The sequence below is a fragment of the Clytia hemisphaerica genome, unplaced genomic scaffold (assembly GCF_902728285.1).
Source record: "Clytia hemisphaerica strain Z4C2 unplaced genomic scaffold, Clytia hemisphaerica genome assembly, whole genome shotgun sequence".
NCBI classification, from domain to species: Eukaryota; Metazoa; Cnidaria; class Hydrozoa; order Leptothecata; family Clytiidae; genus Clytia; species Clytia hemisphaerica.
This window is the reverse complement of record NW_027104024.1, coordinates 51,824-70,040: the sequence shown is the minus strand read 5'-3', so window position 1 is coordinate 70,040 and position 18,217 is coordinate 51,824. Positions and strand designations below refer to the sequence as shown.

The 18,217-nt window shown below is 36.1% G+C and overlaps 2 protein-coding genes and 1 long non-coding RNA gene across 6 annotated transcripts; 2 read left to right on the top strand and 1 right to left on the bottom strand.

Annotated features, from left to right (window-relative positions):
- The first annotated feature begins 636 nt into the window (after positions 1-636).
- LOC136811572 (acetylcholine receptor subunit alpha-type acr-16-like) lies at positions 637-18,213 on the top strand. 4 transcript variants are annotated; one of them, XM_067068197.1, is made up of 11 exons: positions 637-662; positions 12,794-12,929; positions 13,216-13,301; positions 13,691-13,830; positions 14,628-14,782; positions 15,181-15,413; positions 15,548-15,760; positions 16,022-16,114; positions 16,703-16,839; positions 17,053-17,266; positions 17,594-18,213. In XM_067068197.1, exons 3-11 carry the CDS (start codon positions 13,235-13,237, stop codon positions 17,857-17,859), a joined length of 1,518 nt encoding a protein of 505 aa, XP_066924298.1. In that variant the 5' UTR covers positions 637-662; positions 12,794-12,929; positions 13,216-13,234; the 3' UTR covers positions 17,860-18,213. The 4 variants fall into 4 exon arrangements, with proteins under 4 accessions (XP_066924298.1, XP_066924297.1, XP_066924300.1 ...); XM_067068196.1 differs by lacking the exon at positions 637-662 and adding an exon at positions 2,075-2,177; XM_067068198.1 differs by lacking the exon at positions 637-662 and adding an exon at positions 12,387-12,404.
- LOC136811575 (uncharacterized) lies at positions 1,059-2,866 on the bottom strand. Its single transcript, XR_010847247.1, has 3 exons — positions 2,739-2,866; positions 1,897-2,147; positions 1,059-1,161 (listed from the first exon to the last, which is right to left on the bottom strand). It is a non-coding gene; the product is annotated as an uncharacterized lncRNA (long non-coding RNA).
- On the top strand, positions 3,086-4,379 carry LOC136811574 (uncharacterized). The gene is made up of 3 exons (XM_067068201.1): positions 3,086-3,304; positions 3,511-3,734; positions 3,950-4,379. The coding sequence occupies exons 1-3, from the start codon at positions 3,250-3,252 to the stop codon at positions 4,109-4,111; spliced, it is 441 nt and encodes a 146-aa protein (XP_066924302.1). The 5' UTR covers positions 3,086-3,249; the 3' UTR covers positions 4,112-4,379.
- Positions 18,214-18,217: the final 4 nt, after the last annotated feature.

Sequence of the window (18,217 nt, the reverse complement as noted above, 5' to 3'; positions counted from 1 at the left end):
ATCAACAATATTTATGTCAGGGCCGGCGAATCAATTTTGAAAGTGGAGGGGCCAAATAGTAAGTAGGATTTTTTTTTTCTTAGCAAAAAAGTGGGGGGGCCATGGCCCCCCGGCTGCCCCAGTTTCGCCGGCCCTGTAATGTGCCAGTCTTTTGATAGGAGTACCTTTGAAAGCCTTCATAAGTGACATCACTGACCACCGCCTTATATTACGGACGGATATTTTGATGAGAGTAGGTAGCGTAGTTAGCAGGGGGTCCAGACTCAGTTATAAACTTTAGGATAAGAACTTAACCTTGGAGAAAATAAATATAACGGTCCGAATCTCTCCCTGTTAGTGTCAAGTTTGAATACTATTCAGATCATTTTTGTTTGTTAGTCGAAACATCATGTTGTGATTAGAAGACTTTCCCACCATGTACGTTTCCACTCTTCTGGGAATGCATAGAAACACTTTGCCCCTCGTTTCAACATAAACATATTTTAATATGTTATTCACCCGATCCGCATCTTTCATATTATAACTCAAATGATAGTGTTGATAACATTTTCTCTTTCGTTTTAGTACTCTAAGAAAAAAATTATATAAATTTAAAAGTTGAAAGTGAAAATCTATGGAACCATCTTGAGCTAGTTGGCTTTGCATTGGAGTCTCGACAACCTGTAAGTTTGTCTTACTTATTGAGAGTTCCTGTTTATTTATGAGACGTGTCTCTTATAAAATTAACATGCAGATGAATTTCTTAGTATGCTACCATAGCGATACCTTCAATCTAGTTTGCGACTTCATTGCATGATCTAGATTTCTTACTAAAAAGAGAGTGTATGATTTTAGTCAAAGTGAAAGGTTAACTTGAGAGACTACCTCATCTCCTTTCGATGTACAATCTGTCCAAGTCGCAGGAAATGATTCATGAAAAACGGCAGATTATGAAACATACATGGCCGAAGGCTTGGAGTGGATCTCCTGCGTGAAGGACTTGAGGCCACCTTTTCCCTACCTAAAATTGGTATATCTTTTTCACAAAAATACTTTGAAATTATAACACAAAACCAACATAACCACAATATGGAATTTTTGCAAATGTTGTACGGACGAATTGGGCATAAAGTGAGACGTATATTTATCGTGGTTGCAACCATCTTCTTGACACCAAACGACCTGAGAAAAAAAGGTTAACAGGGAACAATTTTTATGTCTTTTTCAAAACAAGTACTCTTAAAGATGAAAAACTCACAATTTATGGGAAGTTAAACTATTGGAACAACTTTTTTTTGTTTTAAGTGCCATCCAGGTGCTAAAAATTTGATACGATGTTAATCTTCTTGTATACTAAAGTCAGATAATGATATCAAAAAATGGTTCAAACATAACAAAGTACTCTCAGAAATAAATTTTAAGGTTTTGTTTTTCTGTTGTACTTCAAATTTGATAAAAACAACAGAATGCCTTTGTAGAGAACGCCTGGTTGATTTCTACGAAGTACAGCATGTACAGAATTTGCAATATTTAAGTAATATAAATTAATATCTTCATTTTTAATAAAAAGTATTTCATGTTACGAAATCGTTGGATTTTTTCTCTTCTGTATCTTACCTTTAAATGGTTGAAAAAGAGAAGGTTTTACTTGTTTGTTCAGGTTTGTTGAAAGTTTCATTAATTGGATTAAAAGTATTTTTTAGCCATTTTACGCATTTTACAACTCTATAAAAAAATTCTCACGAAAACGGTCATTCAACTTGCATGTCGGTGTTTAAATCATGTTGCATTAAGTATTCTAACGTTTACATAAAAAAACCCTGAAGTGGACATTTCCTACATTAGAAACACACTTTTGAATTTCACTCCATACTCATACTTTGAGTTTTGCTGCAAACCCATATTGAGCAGCCATACCTGACATGAAATAAGTGAAGCTTTGGATGCCCTTCTCCTTTCACAATATCTATCATCTTTGACGTCACAACCTTGTACCATTCTGGTCTCCACTATTGTGTCTCCCGCCATGTTGATTGTAATTTTTGATCTTTCAGAAAGATGGTAACAAGATTTGGTGTCACCTCTGGATACGCATGGATGTGTGGTGTTGTTGGCTTCACAGAAGTGCTTTGTACCTTGACACTGGTAGCATTGAAGAGATATGATACCTTTGTAGTTAAATGAAAGGAAGGTATCAAGTAAGTTCGTTAGTAATTTGTGTCTTGTTTATATCTAAATAAAGTAAGCTAAAAGAGTAAGAGCGAATTTGGAGCCTGGTTATAAATTTGTTTGGGAAAAGTAGACCAGTTTTATGCAAAGTCACCTATAGCAAAATGGGGTGGAATCGGTTCATAGTCCCCCCTCAATGCCATTAGGGGGGGGGGGGTTTGTACTTTTACGGTGTAACGGGATTGGCCCTTTTTTAGTACGGTTTTACGGGATTTGACGAAAAAAGAGACGGGAAAACGGTATTTTAAAATCAGACGGTGACGGTATTTAGGTACATTTTTGATCTGTACAAGCCGGTGTGACGTTGTTATTATTTTTCCAATTTTCTGGATTCCGGGATTAAGCAAAAATTTTGACGGGAAAACGGTATTTCTAACCTCTACAACCCCCTCCCCCCCCTTTAGGCTGTGTACAACTTAAAGTATGTTAAAATTCATGATGGCATCCCGATACCTTATTTTTCATTCCTATAAATACCTAAAGTTAATCAGGGTTAAGGCATCGTATTTTCCTTTAAAGTTTGGTTATACCTTTTGCAAACGAAATAACCAGTAACATAAACCCATTAACTTGGTCCATCATCATCCAATCATTAGGCACTTCTCGTTATAAGTCTAGCTACACAATCCTCACTTACATACATCAACAGTTTGAAAAAATCTTCATCTCTATTTTTGTGCTTCATTGTTCTTTGTGATTTCTCCCTAAAATATTTTATGAAATTATGGTAGAAACACTAAAACCATAAAAGTTCACAACAAAATTGAAAGAAAGGAGAAGTTTGGTTTACCTTCTTGTATATTAATTTTGGTCTAGATTTGATCGAAACCTGTCATTTTCATTTCCTTGACGTACTGCTAACGTTCTATTACAACTTATGAATTATGTATTGACAAATGCTGTTTATAGTGAAAGTGGTTTTAAGGTTCCAACCATAACGATTCATGTGATTTATAAAATATATTGTTCTTACCCTCTAATATTGTTCAAAATATTCGGACTCTCAATGAAAAGGATTCGTAGAGCTTCAATTTGAACGCAATGGAGTCTTTCTTGCAGATCATCATTATTTTATCAAGCAGTTTCTTCATTCAAGGTATTCAATCAATCCTTTTTTACCTTTTCGTGTTTTTCTTCAGTTATGTTTATCTTTCCTGGTCGTGAGAGACTGACCTCCTTTCATTTGTCCCTTTTTCTTTTTTTTGTAGTGAGGTCCTTCATCAGTCAAAACTTTTCTACGGGCATCGATGATTTTTAATTACTAAACAGAGCTTCGACAGACTATTTCTATTTTATCATTAGTGCAAGCATTGCAGTGTTTCACATGTTCAGCTTACAATGGTGATATTTGCAAAGCCACTCAACAATACCACGCTTGTAGCGAAGAAAATGCTGCATGTCTGACCATGACATACAAATCATTGTTGAACGGGAAAGAGAAGACGTACTTTCAAAAGAAATGTATCAATGGTAGCTCTAAATGCGAAGCGAACTGCCAGAATCTTCAAGATTCCTATGTTTGTATGGTAAGCAAGCTAAGATCTATCGAATGTCAAGAAGAAATTTACGCTCACCAAAAAGTAAAGCACAGATTTTGTCCCTTATGACCTTTCCCATCTATTTTCTTCCACCTATATACCTTTTGAGTGGAAAAGGAAGGCTTAGTTATAGAAAAACCAACACACTTCCCCCTTTTGTGTTTAAGTACTGCTAAACTTTAGTCTTCTTTCCCGTTTTTTAGGCATCGTGTTGTCGTGACAATTTATGCAATTTGGAAACAGACAAAAAGACAATTTGGTTTGCCTTGCTTTCTCCCTCGTCATCTGTTGACATTCAAAGACTTCACCCACTCTCCCTCTTGGTCCTGATGGGCAACATGCTGATTCAGCAAATCGACTTTTGAAATGGGAAACTTTTATAGTCGTGTTTTTCCACTCTGCATGTGCTTTTTGAAAGCGTCCATCTCATGAGTATTGTAGCGCCATTTGAAAAAGGTTTCCTTTTGATGGATGATAGGGGTTGTAAATAAAACATTTTTCATCACAATTCAAACGTGACTTGTTTTTTGATAAAAATATCATTAGGAATTTTATTCCTCGTGCTAAATATGAATAGTTTTGAAAGTTTTATAACGCATAGATTTAGCTGTAATAAAGTCAAGCTGCAAAGAATATTCTTTATTCACCTGAAATCTGAGTGTCTGTCCCATATCGGACTATTAGCTATGAGAGCTTTCTGGATTTTTCCGCAGTGAATCGATTGATGACTCTTTGGGTTTAGATTATTATTATGATAAAGATTTACAGTCCAGGCACACAAGGGCCTCTAAACCGATCTACAATTACAAAGATCTTGATTCGTAGCGCAATGGGTGTTCCATCCATGACTTGGTTAGTTCTTCCTTGAACGCTTTGATGTTAGTAGCGTTAACAGTCTCTTTTGGTAGCTGGTTCCATGCTGTTACACATCGATAATAAACGACTTGGTCTGGACACTCTGAATCCATCGTCTGCAGTTTGGTATTAGTTCGTAATCGTGAATTCTAGATAGACGCACCCTGCGAATAAGCTTTCCAACTGTGGTGGCCATATCGTAGAAGTGAAAGTGTTTGTAGATCTGAATCATGTCTCCGAAGTGTCTTCGAGAGAAGGCATGTCAAGTTTTCGTAGGCGCTGCTCGTATGGTAGATTACGTAACCTTTTGACCGTCCTAGTGGCACGCCGTTGAACGCCCTCAATTTAGTTGATTGGGCATACTCGATATGAGGTCGGACAAAGGATGTGTACAGAATAAAGAAAGTTTTAAGGCTTAGGTCTTCGAAACCTCTTCTGATGACTCCCAGAATGGAATTTGCTTTTTCACTTGTTTTGATTCAAAGGCCAGAACACCGAGATATTTTTCAACAAAAGCATGTTCAAGTTGAATAATGGTGCGCGTGGACAATATTCCAATATTTACCGAGAGTGAGAACATGGCATTTATCTGGGTGAAATCTTAGTAGCCAATCATTTGACCACTTTTCAAGTTTGTGTATGTCTTGTTGGATAAGCAATGAGTCCTCAATCGAATTGACTTCTCTGAAAATCTTCGTATCGTCAGCAAATAAGAGAATCGAAGACAACACATTGTCCGGGAGGTCGTTGATGTAGATAACGAAGAGAAGTGGTCCCAAAACACTCACTTGGGTGGGTAAAGTGATGAACTGACATTAGGGGGAGTTATTTTTGAGAGTTCGAATCCTATATGGTGCGTTGAAGTTTGTGTTATTTTATCAGCATTGACCAAACTTTTTCTGGTTTTATGAACTCTTATTGATATTTTTGAAAATTCCCATTAAAATTTTAAGAAACAGAAAGTTTGACAGTTTGACTCACTTGGGTGGGTAAAGTGATGAACTGACATTAGGGGGAGTTATTTTTGAGAGTTCGAATCCTATATGGTGCGTTGAAGTTTGTGTTATTTTATCAGCATTGACCAAACTTTTTCTGGTTTTATGAACTCTTATTGATATTTTTGAAAATTCCCATTAAAATTTTAAGAAACAGAAAGTTTGACAGTTTGACTCAAGTACACTATTTAAAAATGGATCAGGTTGGTTAGCGGGTGGAGAGTCAAGAGTTATGACTTTCCGTTCTCTTGAAATTCCAGTATTCCAAAACTTTCAACTAAAAAAATGCATAAAAATCGGCTTTCGTCTTTTTTGTTATCTTATTACAAACACTCACTGCATGAAATATAAGTCTTTCCAGTTTCTTGTTCTTAAAAACTCAGGAGCAGCCACCGGCGGACTTTTTCCAAAAGTCTGTACTATTTTTCCAGGAGAGCAAATTTTAGGAGAATATCCAGGAACCTTTTGCTTAGCGAACACACAAGAAAATCCAGGAGGAAGTGAATTTTATTACGAGGACAGATACCTTTTTTACAAAATCTCTGTTCAGAAAATCCAGGAGCGTTTTAGTCTGAATCGCAGACCTCTACAAAACCACAGGTAGTATAGGTCTGCTTAATGATCTACCAACCGCTTTCCGGTTCGCAAAGGAAATCTTGGCGAGTAATTTGATTGACATTATTGTGCGCGCAAAAACGATCGTTTCGAACGTTTTCAATGGAATGTTTACATTTGAAATTCGAATCCCAGACCAGAAAAACAAAACAGAAAAAAGATAAAAAAACAATCTGATGCGCGCATTATGTACAGTCTGTAGATTTATTTTTGACTTTTGCTTTTATAAGATATCTGGTCTGTAAATTTATCAAAACTTTTCCATCAGCTCTTCGGTCGAAGCTCAAAAAATACAAATATGGACACAAAAGTGAAAGAAAACAACCAGAAACACTCCAATCTCTTCAAAGAATTGAAGCTAAGTACCTGAAAAGATACAAAGGCCACACAGTATTAAAAAGTGAAATGCCAAAGCTGAAGAAAAGTTCTTTATTTGTTTTAACATTTAAAGGCCCTTGTTGAAGGAACAACAACACTCCCTTTTGTAGAATCATAAAGAAGTAATGTCAGAAATATTCAATATGACCCCCAAAATGTACTGTATATACATAACTAGAATACCTTGAAATAATCTGCAACATATCTGTAGAACTAACAAAACAATTATCTGGAGCCAAAGTGATCAACGAATCCAGTGTGGTAAAAAATTATGCACTCATGCAAGTCCAAATTAAAGCATCAAAATGTAGTTTTATGAAGCAAAACTTTGTTGGTGCACACAGAAGATACATCAGGGCACTTAATATATTTTCCAATCTATGATTTGGTGCCTCACAGAAAATTTAAACATTACGTAATGTTATATTTGTAGACACTCGCCAGCTAAAAATGTCTTTAGCCGTATATCGGCTAAAGGCGGCAAATCTCTGGACAAAGGAAATATAGCTTATTAAGCATCCTCTATAAGGAGCACGAATCCGTTAGTGGATGCCAGCAGCCTAGGAGCGTTTGAAAACTTAATATTTTCGAACGTACAAATTCGGAAATATCGAATTTTCCTTACAGTTTTAAGAAAAGATTATTTTTCTTTAAGTTCTCGAAAAAAGATTATCTTTAAATATTTCTTGCTTCGAAAAGATGGATAATTCCTTTTGTCGTTTTTCATTGAAAAGTAAATATTTCATGTTTCTAGATTGATTATCTTTTCTTCGTTTGTACTTTAAGAAAATATAAAGTTTTCTGCTTGAAATTTAATCGAAATGCTTTTTCATGAAAGTATCAAATTTTCATGCCGAATTTATCGAAAATACAATCATCAAGTAAAAAAATAAAAGGTAACTAGCCGGTACCCGGCGTCGCACGCCGGTTTAGCTGTTTGCTGAACGCATTTAAAGTCCTTTGAGATGTTGGGAAGGTGGCTTAAACACGATGAAATCAAAATTAAAGGGAAGAATTCTCTTCAAAGTTTGACTCTATCCCTCCCGGGTGACGTATCTTTTAACCATATTTTGAAAAAGATTTTTGTGGCAAAAATGATCAGAAAACAGAAAGGGCGTCATTCCCAAATTACACCATACCGGCGACCAGCGACGTCCGAGACGGCTCTGCAATTAGATTTTTTTTCTCGCTTCGCTCGCGTTATATTTGCCGTAGTTCTTGATGTTTAGGAAAACTTTGATGTCAAGATAAGCGGAGTCCCGGGGGGGGTACTACCCTTGTCGACCGACGGGGGTGCTCCGCTGAGGTTCGAAAAATGGACCCTACGTGGGACTCGAAATTTGCGAAAAAAGTGACCCTGAATGGGACTGAAATTCCAAAATTTTCTCAAATTTTCCCAAAAAAGGCACCCTACGAGGGACTGAATTTTCTATTTATGTGTTTTTGCGACCCTACCTGGGACTCGTGGAGGTTAGAAAAGGTACCCTGACCAGCGGAGCATCCCCGTAACCTATCTTGCCCTAGTACCCCCCCCCCCCCCCGGGAGCGGAGTGAAATAATAGACATGACACGCGATTCGTCGAAAAAAGGCAGCCTGGGGGGGGGGGGTACTTAGGCAAGGGAAGGGTATGGGTATGGGTATGTGCCGGCCTTAAGGGTGCCTTTTTTGGAACATGGCAGTTTGAAAAATCGGAAAATCTAACTTCAGTCCCACTAAGAATTGGAAAAATAGGAAAATTTCAACTTTTTGCCCCCAGAAAGATAGAAATTTGGTCAAATTAGTTCCAAAAAGTGAATTAAAATTCACACAATTTCCCTTGTTTCTTCTCCTCTTTATTCTGCTAAGGGTCCGAGGGGCAGGGCCGAAAGTCAGCTCGCAACCATAGTCCCCCCGGAAGGCAGCTAGGACACGCAGACAAAAAAGCGTGATAGATAGCGCAATTTTATGTTGCTTTTTATAAAATAACTTCGTCATAACTTCAATAATTTTTCAAATTCAACAATGACTTAGATTTACAGCAAAATAATTATCGACATACATGTTTAAAGGTCCCTTTTTACGAAGAAAGAATTCTAGTTTTTACCGCCTTTTGAATGTATTTTTAATGTTGCTGTTGTTCTAACCAATTCTAACAAACTTGTTATGTGATTCTTGTGTTTTATTTTATATTTGTTCTTTTCTTTAACAGATTCTGTTTAAAAGATTTCTTTTGATTTGAAAAGAATTCGAATGTTTCAAATCAAATAAGGTCGTTAATTACATTCGAAAACATAAAACAAAAGAAAAGAAAGAAAAAAAAAGAAAAAGTCTAATCTATCAATCAAAACAAAGTCTTTATAAAACGGCGCGAATCTGATTTAACACATTTGTGGAGCAAGAAGCAAAAGTCATCTTTTAAAAGAACAGAAACATTGCGTGCGAAACGAAAAGTATAACAGACAGACATACAAAACGACATACAGACTACGGCTATTAATATATAGATAATTTCGTATTTTACAAACATTATAATTTCTTCGTCGGGATAAATGTAAGGAGCAGCTTTTCTTGCAGCTGATTTGGCAAAAGTAATATAAATATTTAAATTTTTTTGGAGCAAGATGAGAATGTCTTTTTTAGGAGTGTTTTCTTGGTTGACAAGATCATATTTTAGTTAAAAAATGTTATAATGTCTAATAAAACACCCCTGTGTCTGTTAGCATGACAGAAAAAAGAAGAGGTGTCCTCTGTTGACCAAACTAGGTGTCTGCCGCTTTGCCTTTTTTTTCAGAACCACAAGTGAAAAGAAAAGCAAAACTGACTGAATATGTTGCTAAAAAATGATTGACAGGTGCGGGTTTGCTCGCGCGGGTTAGAAATTCCTGTGAGCAATCTCGTTATTTATCAGAATGTGGTCAATCAGTCAAACTAACATTTTCGGGTGTATATCTTCGGACCAAAGGATTTACCCACGTCCAGCAATTTTATCTGTTTTGTAATCATATCTTCTGTTATGATGTTGTCCTTAACTTGATTCTCAGTTCGTGTAGGAAAATTGGGAATCGTTCCTGGGGGCTCATTGGTAAAGACGCTGTAAAACTGTTTTTGTAGGATGTTAGCCTTGTTGAGATCGTCGTGTTTAATCGATGATTTGTCATCAGGGCTTTCAAGTAGTGGTGAGACTCCGCCGCTTAATGACTTAAGTTTAGTTCTTACATGAGTAAAATATTTTTGGCTTTTCCTTGGATTAATCACATATGCACTTTTCATAAGTCATGCGGGCAGTTGTCATCAAACGATTAACTCTGCTTCTTACAATAGTTTAATTGACACAATGACGATATCTGTCGAGAGGTGAAGATCTTAACAACCCTTTATGGAGCGTTTTCTTCAACTTGATTTCATCTTTAAAATTCTTTTTAATTGGAACTTTACCTTTTTTTCCTCCAAAAATCGTTTCCAACTTCTTTCAAGGGGACAAACCGATCAATGACAACTTTCTTGAACGATTTCCAAAGATCTTCCACTGGTTTATTCTCGGATGTATTTTTGAAACATCTTTCCATTCCATCAAGGTCAGGTAATTTTTCAGCATTCAAGAATTTCTCTCCTTTGCTATCCTCCAGATGCGGGTGGTCCAGTTTTCCCAATTGATTATTGGAAAGTTGAAATCTCCTACCATTGTACCAAACATTTATGCGAATATTTCTTGTTTAATACAATGGACTTGATCAATAAGTTTAGAGGTTGTTGTTGTTTTCGTTAGAGGACGTAGATCTAGTTGGGCTTTGATAAATGCATGCAACAGCGAGCAAATCTTTTCCTGATAGTTGTACTTCAATCATGCAAACTTCATTGAAAGTCACTGGAGGCTTGACATCGATTACCAAGTGTTTAATGGAGATATGGACAAATATGACAATGCCACGCCCTTCGTATCTAGTTTAACTTGGCTAGCAATTTTGTAGCCATAGAATTCGTATTCATGTAATTCCTTCAAGGCACGTACTTTTGTCTTAGCTTCGCATATTGCAATTACATATGGCTTTTCGTCCTAGGCCATTAACTGTAATTCTTTTTTCTTGTATAAAGAATTTTCATATCTTTCATTACTTGTTTTGGAGCGGTCTTTACCCCTATTCGCTGATGATGTTTGTCTCTGTTAGGTTTTCGGAGAAGCAGACATTCTTTTTTGTTGGTTGATTTGTTCTTGACTGGCACCATCTTGATGCTGAACCTGCTTTTTGAATTACCACGAATGTGATATATTCCTGATGTTGGAGATTTTGTTGCATTCAATTCTTTAGCTTCGATAGACAATTGGTGGACTTTCTTACGCAAAACAGGTCAAAGATCTTCAGTGATCACTCTAGAAAACTTATCATTTCCTTTAAAAGCAAGTAAATTTCCGAGAAGATTGAGTTTCTCGTCTTTGCTCGATAAACAGATCAAGGTCGGACGCTTCCTGTCGGCTGAGGTCTTACCCAATCGAGTAACACGCTTAACTGTTAAATTTGAATTCGTTTCTTTGATGAGATCATCCACCCAGCTCTTGTTCATGGATATATCTTGTTCAGGTACAATGACATTCGAGACACGTTTTTGTTTATTTGTTTCTTCTGCATATTCTTCTCGTAGAACTTTTCTAATAACCTCCTTAATGGAAGTGTTTGAGTCGTCTAGTGGAGAGTCTTTAACTGCTTTAACATAAGACTGCTTTACCACAGTCATTTGGTTTTAACGCTCAAGAGTGTCGCTTTGATCTCATCAGGTTGCGCAAAGCTCAGTGATCTCTTTTGATTCATCTCATCTACGGAACATCTCTCGATTGACTTATCTTTGATAAGTCCCTTCAGCGATTGGACTGACTTGATTAATTTTTTCTCGTTATCATCGAAATTTTGATGGTTCGACCTCGTTCCGAGATGTCGCTCTTGAGTTCGGCTAAGTCGTCTTCTTCTACACCACACAGTGGATTTGGTACGGTGGGAGCTGGCAGCATTAAAATGCACGCAGTGGTCGCATACCATACATACAAGGATATTTTCTTCCAAATCGTAAAATTTCGTCTGGGAGCATCGTAGTTCGTCAAAACGTTGACTAAGGTGATCATCTATGAGGTGTCGACTGTAATGTCCTCGTCCATCCGGAAATAGTGGAAATTGAGGAATAGTGGATTAGAGCTCTAGTTTAGGTGAAAAAATACAGATTTTTAGATTTTTTTTCGATTCTCGAAATTGAGTAAGACAGAGTAATATATTAATTTTTTATAAAGGTTCTTCTTTCCATTCTTGATTTAGTGAATCAAGTCCTTTTTTGAATGCTTAATGTTTCATGACTTTGATATTTAGCCATGGTTGAAAATGTGTAGTTTACTTATGCATATGGTATATGACAGGTTTTTTTTTAAAACATAAAGAACTTTTAGCCCAATTAACTATGGAATTTAAAAAGGGAACAGGAAAGAAGGGAAATAGAATTTAGAGAAATCTCAGTTGAAAACTGTTCATCTTAGACGCAAGACTTTGTTTAGCTGAGAGTCTGGAAAAAAAGAGAAAGAAAAGTCTGATTTTTTAATCTTTTTCCCTCTTTGGAAGGAAAAACATTTCGAAAAAATCCTACCAGGGGAAATAAGTATAAAAACCGTTTGATTTGGCTTGAATAATGTTATTTAGAATATCTCAAACAAAAAACATTCATGAAACAATATTTTAACAAAGGTTGGTGCTCTCAAGAAGAACAACCTTTCTGGCGGATGCAACATCGATTTTCTTTTGGTTGCTCCTTCTGACGAATTAAACCTTATTCGGGGATTCGGTACTCCTGCAAAGCGATGTTCGTTTCAACTCTTTTCCACCACATGGTTCTATTAATTTTCATTTTCTCTTTAGTTTAAGATTTTGAAAGTTTGCTTCGTCGCAGGTAAATCAGGTCTTCTAAAGAAAACGATCATTAACATAAATTCACTGTGAAGTCTTCTGATTTTTCGAAATGGGCAACTGTGTTAAAATAAGTATTTTGTTTAAAATCTGAAGAGCTCTTTTAAGTTCTTGATTCATACTGTGTAGATAGAGTTGAAACACTGACGGGTTTTATAATTGTTCAAGAGGCCTCTAGTGATCTCACTTGAGTATCCTTTGTTACTTCACAGATGAAAAATTTCTTACAAGTCTTACAAGAAGAAAAATCCAACTTTGATTATGTATTTTACTCTATAATTATAGAACGGTTGGACACATTGGAGAAACTCAGAGGAAAAGAAAACAGTCATTTGATGTTTGTTGGATTTCAAAGTAGACAATGGAGAGTGACTCTTGTTATGAATTTTGCACAGATTTCAAGATCACGGGAATGACAAAGGTCCTTTTCCTTTCTCAGCACTTTTAATAATACGACATTTCCCTTTGTCAAAATTTTAGCTAATCGGTTTTTTGGCGACCCAGACCAATTTCAACACGGCTGTGGTTTTAAGTGTTTAGGTTACGTACGATACTGAGGAAACACCTTTGATGAATGAAGTTAAGAGTTATTTTAATCAAATATTAATTAAAGTAAAATTAAAAAACATGGTCGGTGATTGAGAGTTACGTCTGTTGGGGCTGAGTTTACTAAATTGATAAAAAAACTTGCGATTATTCCTTTTTAGGTTGTCAGTTTTCGAAGACATGCATCGATTTTCGTTTCAATCAACAAAGTTCTTTGTTCATTTGGTATTTATGCTGATAATGCAACGTGAGTACTTCTTATTTTCCTTATACTAAATGTTGGAGTGTGTGACGAAGTGGCTAGGATGTCAGGACACTCTAATCATAAAGTAACGAGTTCATACAATAAAAAGATACTTAAACATATGTAAGAAAGTATGTTCAGGCTTCAGGCTGATCCAAGCAATGCGAAAAGATAGGGAAATGAATTCAACAGAAAGATAATATGTTTTAGACCAGCTGTAGTCTTCTTGCAATATATGCTTTATATAGATGAGTACATTCATTTGTTAGGAACGTCGACGTCATTTAATTCATCAAATATTGACAAAAGAATTGCTCACGTTTAGCGGAAAATCAAATAAAAAAAATAACGATTGGATTTCGATTGATTATTTTTCTTATTTCCACATACAGATACTTTGGCTAAGAATGCTGAGTACAACTTGAAGAAAGCACTCCTCCATGAATATCGGAATGACGTACGACCTGTGACAGATGATCGCCTCCCTCTGGATTTGAAACTTGAAATCGGTTTGCAACAAATCATCAATGTTGTAAGTTGCATTTTCATAGATTCTTCTACATTATGATAATGACTCCAGGTTTCAGTCATTAGGAGGCGTGGCGTGACAAACTAATTACTTCTTCCGTACTTAACACCATTTCTATTGAACGTATTTTGGAGAGAAGGAGAATACTTTCCGCTCATTTTCCTTCATTCTTAACCAGTGACTCAATACCTTACTCAATACTTGTCGAACGTGCGGTTTTAAGTGTCGTGTCAAATTAAATTTAATAACTATAAGAAATTGATAATGTAATACACAAGGCTACCTTTCTTCTAATTCATGACATCATCATTACTCTGTTATTAGTCAGTCATTACGCATTGCAAGCATCACAATAGGATCACATGCTTTTCTCATAATCGATATTCTTCCATCGTCATCAAACTTATTTTCAATGATATGAAATTTATAAAATGTATTAATACAATAATGACCGGTTAGTGAGGGATGTACTGATAAATATTGCCCGAGTTCAAGTAACTCTATATAATATAATAATGCTTGTGGTATTACCATAAAGACAATATTTGCACAAGATTAGACCAACGTTATACGTGCCATAGTGACCGCAAGATCAACAGAGAGAAAAATGATTGAATCTATAAGAAAAAGTTAGTATACGGTGATAGTAATGCGCTAAAAGTTAAATTATAAGACATGTTCTCTTTTGACTGTCCACTTAATCGACAGATGATCAGTTTGATTGTTATTCTTTCTGCGTCTGATCATGAGGACAAAGTTCTGTTGTGTTAAAGAAACTTTACATATTTTTATTTCGTTAGAATGAGAAGGCAGAATATATTACGGTCAGTGCCGTCTTTCGGCAATATTGGAACGATCCAAACTTGCGTTGGTCGCCTGAAGAATATGGAAATATGACGGACATCAACATCAGTCCACATCAAATCTGGATACCTGATATTGTTCTTTATAACAAGTTGGTTGATTTTATTTTCAAATTTTTGATTAGAATTATAGAATTTGATCTTTGGAGGTCTGCTACGAGGGGACGATATCAATCCAAAATACAATTTCTTGATTTAATCCTTACAAATTGCTAGTGTCAGCTAGTGGCCTATAGAATGTAACTTTTTAGCGGTGTTATCGGAACTTTATTTGACACAAAGTTTTGCAATGTAAAGTCTCTTTTCAGTTCATCTACCGGGTGCACCAAAATTCAAGCATCCTCTATACGATAAAAAAAGAATGAACAAAAAACTTAAATCACAAACCTGTATACTTTTTTTGGTGCACCCGGTAGATGAACTGAAATTTTCGATCAAAGTTTAAAGAACCAATTTTATATGGTTTTCATTCTTCTTCTTTATTATTAAGCATTGAGAAGTCGACATCTTTTGGTGGTCAGTTGGACAAGTTGAAGAACAAAGTGATCATCGATCACCATGGTAACGTGTCCTGGCTTTCGTTGGGAATATTGAGTGGTAAATGCTCCATGGATATTACTTACTTCCCTTTTGATGAACAACATTGCTCCTTGAAGTTCGGATTGTGGTCTTACCATGGCCTTCTCGTCGACTTGAGACCTACTAAAGATCATGTGGATTTAGGTATGACGTTTAAGTTCATTCCAGCCCATCCCATTCCTAACAAACTCAAGATACCGTTCCTTAATTCTGTACAGTAGAATTTTATTAAATACTTGGTTTGTTGACTTCACAGCGCTGTCTTTCTCTTTACACAGCATTATACAACAACCACACAGAGTGGGATTTAGTTGAAGCTAATCAACAACATAACATTGTATATTATGGATGCTGTACAGAACCTTTTCCTGATGTCACAGCTGAGATGGTCATCCGTAGGCGCCCACTGTTTTACGTCTTGAATTTGCTTCTTCCAATGATCTTGATCGGTATTTTGACGCTCCTTTCTTTTTATCTACCAGCTGAGTCAGGTAAGACGGTTTACTCTTTACTTTATATAAAGCTCTAAAACGATTCGCCTCCTGAAGATGTGGCCGCGAAACACTTTGCAGAGGTAAACAGTCTTACAAAATACCCAATATTGAAACCAAAAGAGCCTTTCTCTTTATGCGCCAATATATATCTAGGGTTGGAATTTTTCTTCTTTTTTAAACACGTTTCATCAAATATCATGAGCCCAATATCTCCTTTTCTCGCAATTGCAGGGATTGTTTCGGTGATTTTCTTTCTAGTATTGCAATTCCTTAGTACAGATATGGGATTCTATTGGTGGAATGTTTATTTCGGTTTATTCAATGCATCGTTCACTTTTCAATTAAAAGGAGGTTGGTATCATTATCAAAGAGGAGGAGTTTTTTTAATCCATTTAAAGAATAATCACTTGAGATCATTATATAGTCATTTTTAATTGATATCCTCACTCTGCAAGGTACCTCTATTGAAACATTAATCCATATCAATTTCTTATTTCCTCTATAAGAATGAGCTTTTATTGGGTCGTTTGGATAAACTTTGGATCATATTTTGGTCGAAGGATCACAATATGTATCATACTTACTCCATGGTAGATTAAAGTAGTCGTTCAGCCATCCTTGATTCGGCTCGCTCAATATGAAGTTCAACAAATGATTAAAACTTCCAAGCTAAATTTTCAGTTTTTATGTAAATTTGTTCATCTTTTGATTTAAAAAATTTTTGATTCTCCCTTTCCTAGCTATGTAAAAGGTTTTAGTCCAAATATTTTGTTTGTTAACGAAGTGACATATTGAAATTCTTGATTCATAAAAGTGTTGTCTTCAAGCGCGTGGAAAGTAATTTTGTAGAATATGAGAAATCAACCTCTGTGTTAGAATGTGTTTAGTGGCCCGAAGAAAATGTAACTTCTAACATCATTTTTTTATGCTCCCTTTCAGGAGAGCGTGTTTCGTTCGCGGTGACCTTGATGTTGGCGATGACAGTGTTCATGCTGATCGTCACCGACATGGTACCGGCGTCTTCGGAGACTGTCCCCATCCTCGGTATCTTCTTCTCTGCCGTCATGATCGAAATGGTAAGCACTCTCACAGGGGGTTTCTTTGTTATCTTGCAAGTATTTATTACTTCCTATCTTAGAGTTTGGGAAAACCAGCTATTTTTTTACGTATGAGTTACAGTTACAGCCTAATTCTGAGAAGAAGTCTCGCTTACATCATACTTTGAAAATGTCGAAACTATGTGTAGGCCTGTGATCTGTATAGTGTAGTTACTGTTTGCTTCTACTTAGGTGATGATGGTGTTATCAATGTGTTATACACTGAAACTGCATTCCATGCTTCCCGAGGATGGCAATGAAATCGGTTTTTTGATGAGAAAAATCGTCTTCGATCGATTATCCTTCAAATTTGGCATACGTAGGATGCCTAAGAGAAGAGGTAGTAAATTATTGGCGAGAGAAGAAGAGGCTAGTTTTGGTGGCCTCGGTGGATCTGTTAGCAAAGGTAAAATGGTTATAGGTTTGCACTTTCTTGTTATTGGTCCAATCTTACTTTGATACTCCACGACTTTCAGTCTGAAGATGCTTGCTTTGCCAGTTACAAAGTCAAACTAAAAGCTTCCTATCTTCCTCTTGTGAATTTTGATTATGGAAAGGAAAGTTTTTCCAGTTAAGTTCTGTCATTAGTTCATTTTTATCAGAAATTCCGTCAGCCCTTCTTTCTCTATTGGTCATTCTGATACAGAGAGTAGATTCCGAAAATCGAAGCGCGATTTTCTATTCATCCATTTCGAGATTCGTTTGTCCAATGAATCTGTTACGTATTTTCTAGGTCTACCTGAATTCAAACCAAACTCTAAGAGCGAGAAGATGGATTTTGCTGAGTCATCAACAGCCATGTTGCTTCAAAAGAATCTCCAAGTCATGGAAGAGAAGATGAGCGAAGAAGAAAACGAAAAGCGCTTGAAATTCGAATATGAAGTGTGTGCCAAAACACTGGATTATCTTGCTCTGGTGGTCTTTGTTAGTTTGTTCATTATGATCACCTTAGCCTACATCGCTGCAACAATGAGTCATAGCGTGTTACATCACCAGTGAGAGAGATTTGTGGTCGTTGCCGACCTTGATCCGATTCCAATTTATTGTTATTTTATAAAACGGCATCACAAAATTTGTTTCCGAAACATTTCTGCTCATCTCCAGGATGGATGGGTATAATTCTACTTCCATGAACTGTATCAGGATATATAACGGATAATCATAGCTCCAGAGTTATAATTATCAATAATTGACCATCATATAGTCGTTCGCTGACGGGGAGATTTTGTGTTGCGTTACAAAAACACTTGGCTGTTAAGTATTTATCGAACATGTTAGTTGAATCGTAGTAAATTGTTGAGGATTGTAAATATTTAGTGATAATATTGTAGAAAGTATATTGTAAAGTAAAAATTGA

Excerpts from the sequence above, each read along its gene's own strand:
- LOC136811572 (XM_067068197.1), top strand. The coding sequence starts at position 13,235 with ATGCATCGATTTTCGTTTCAATCAACAAAGTTCTTTGTTCATTTGGTA. Across the intron at positions 14,783-15,180 it reads GATATTGTTCTTTATAACAA|CATTGAGAAGTCGACATCTT; the intron begins GTTGGTTGATTT and ends TTTATTATTAAG. Across the intron at positions 15,761-16,021 it reads TTATCTACCAGCTGAGTCAG|TATTGCAATTCCTTAGTACA; the intron begins GTAAGACGGTTT and ends TTTTCTTTCTAG.
- LOC136811574 (XM_067068201.1), top strand. The coding sequence starts at position 3,250 with ATGGAGTCTTTCTTGCAGATCATCATTATTTTATCAAGCAGTTTCTTC. Across the intron at positions 3,305-3,510 it reads AAGCAGTTTCTTCATTCAAG|TGCAAGCATTGCAGTGTTTC; the intron begins GTATTCAATCAA and ends TTTTATCATTAG. Across the intron at positions 3,735-3,949 it reads AAGATTCCTATGTTTGTATG|GCATCGTGTTGTCGTGACAA; the intron begins GTAAGCAAGCTA and ends CCCGTTTTTTAG.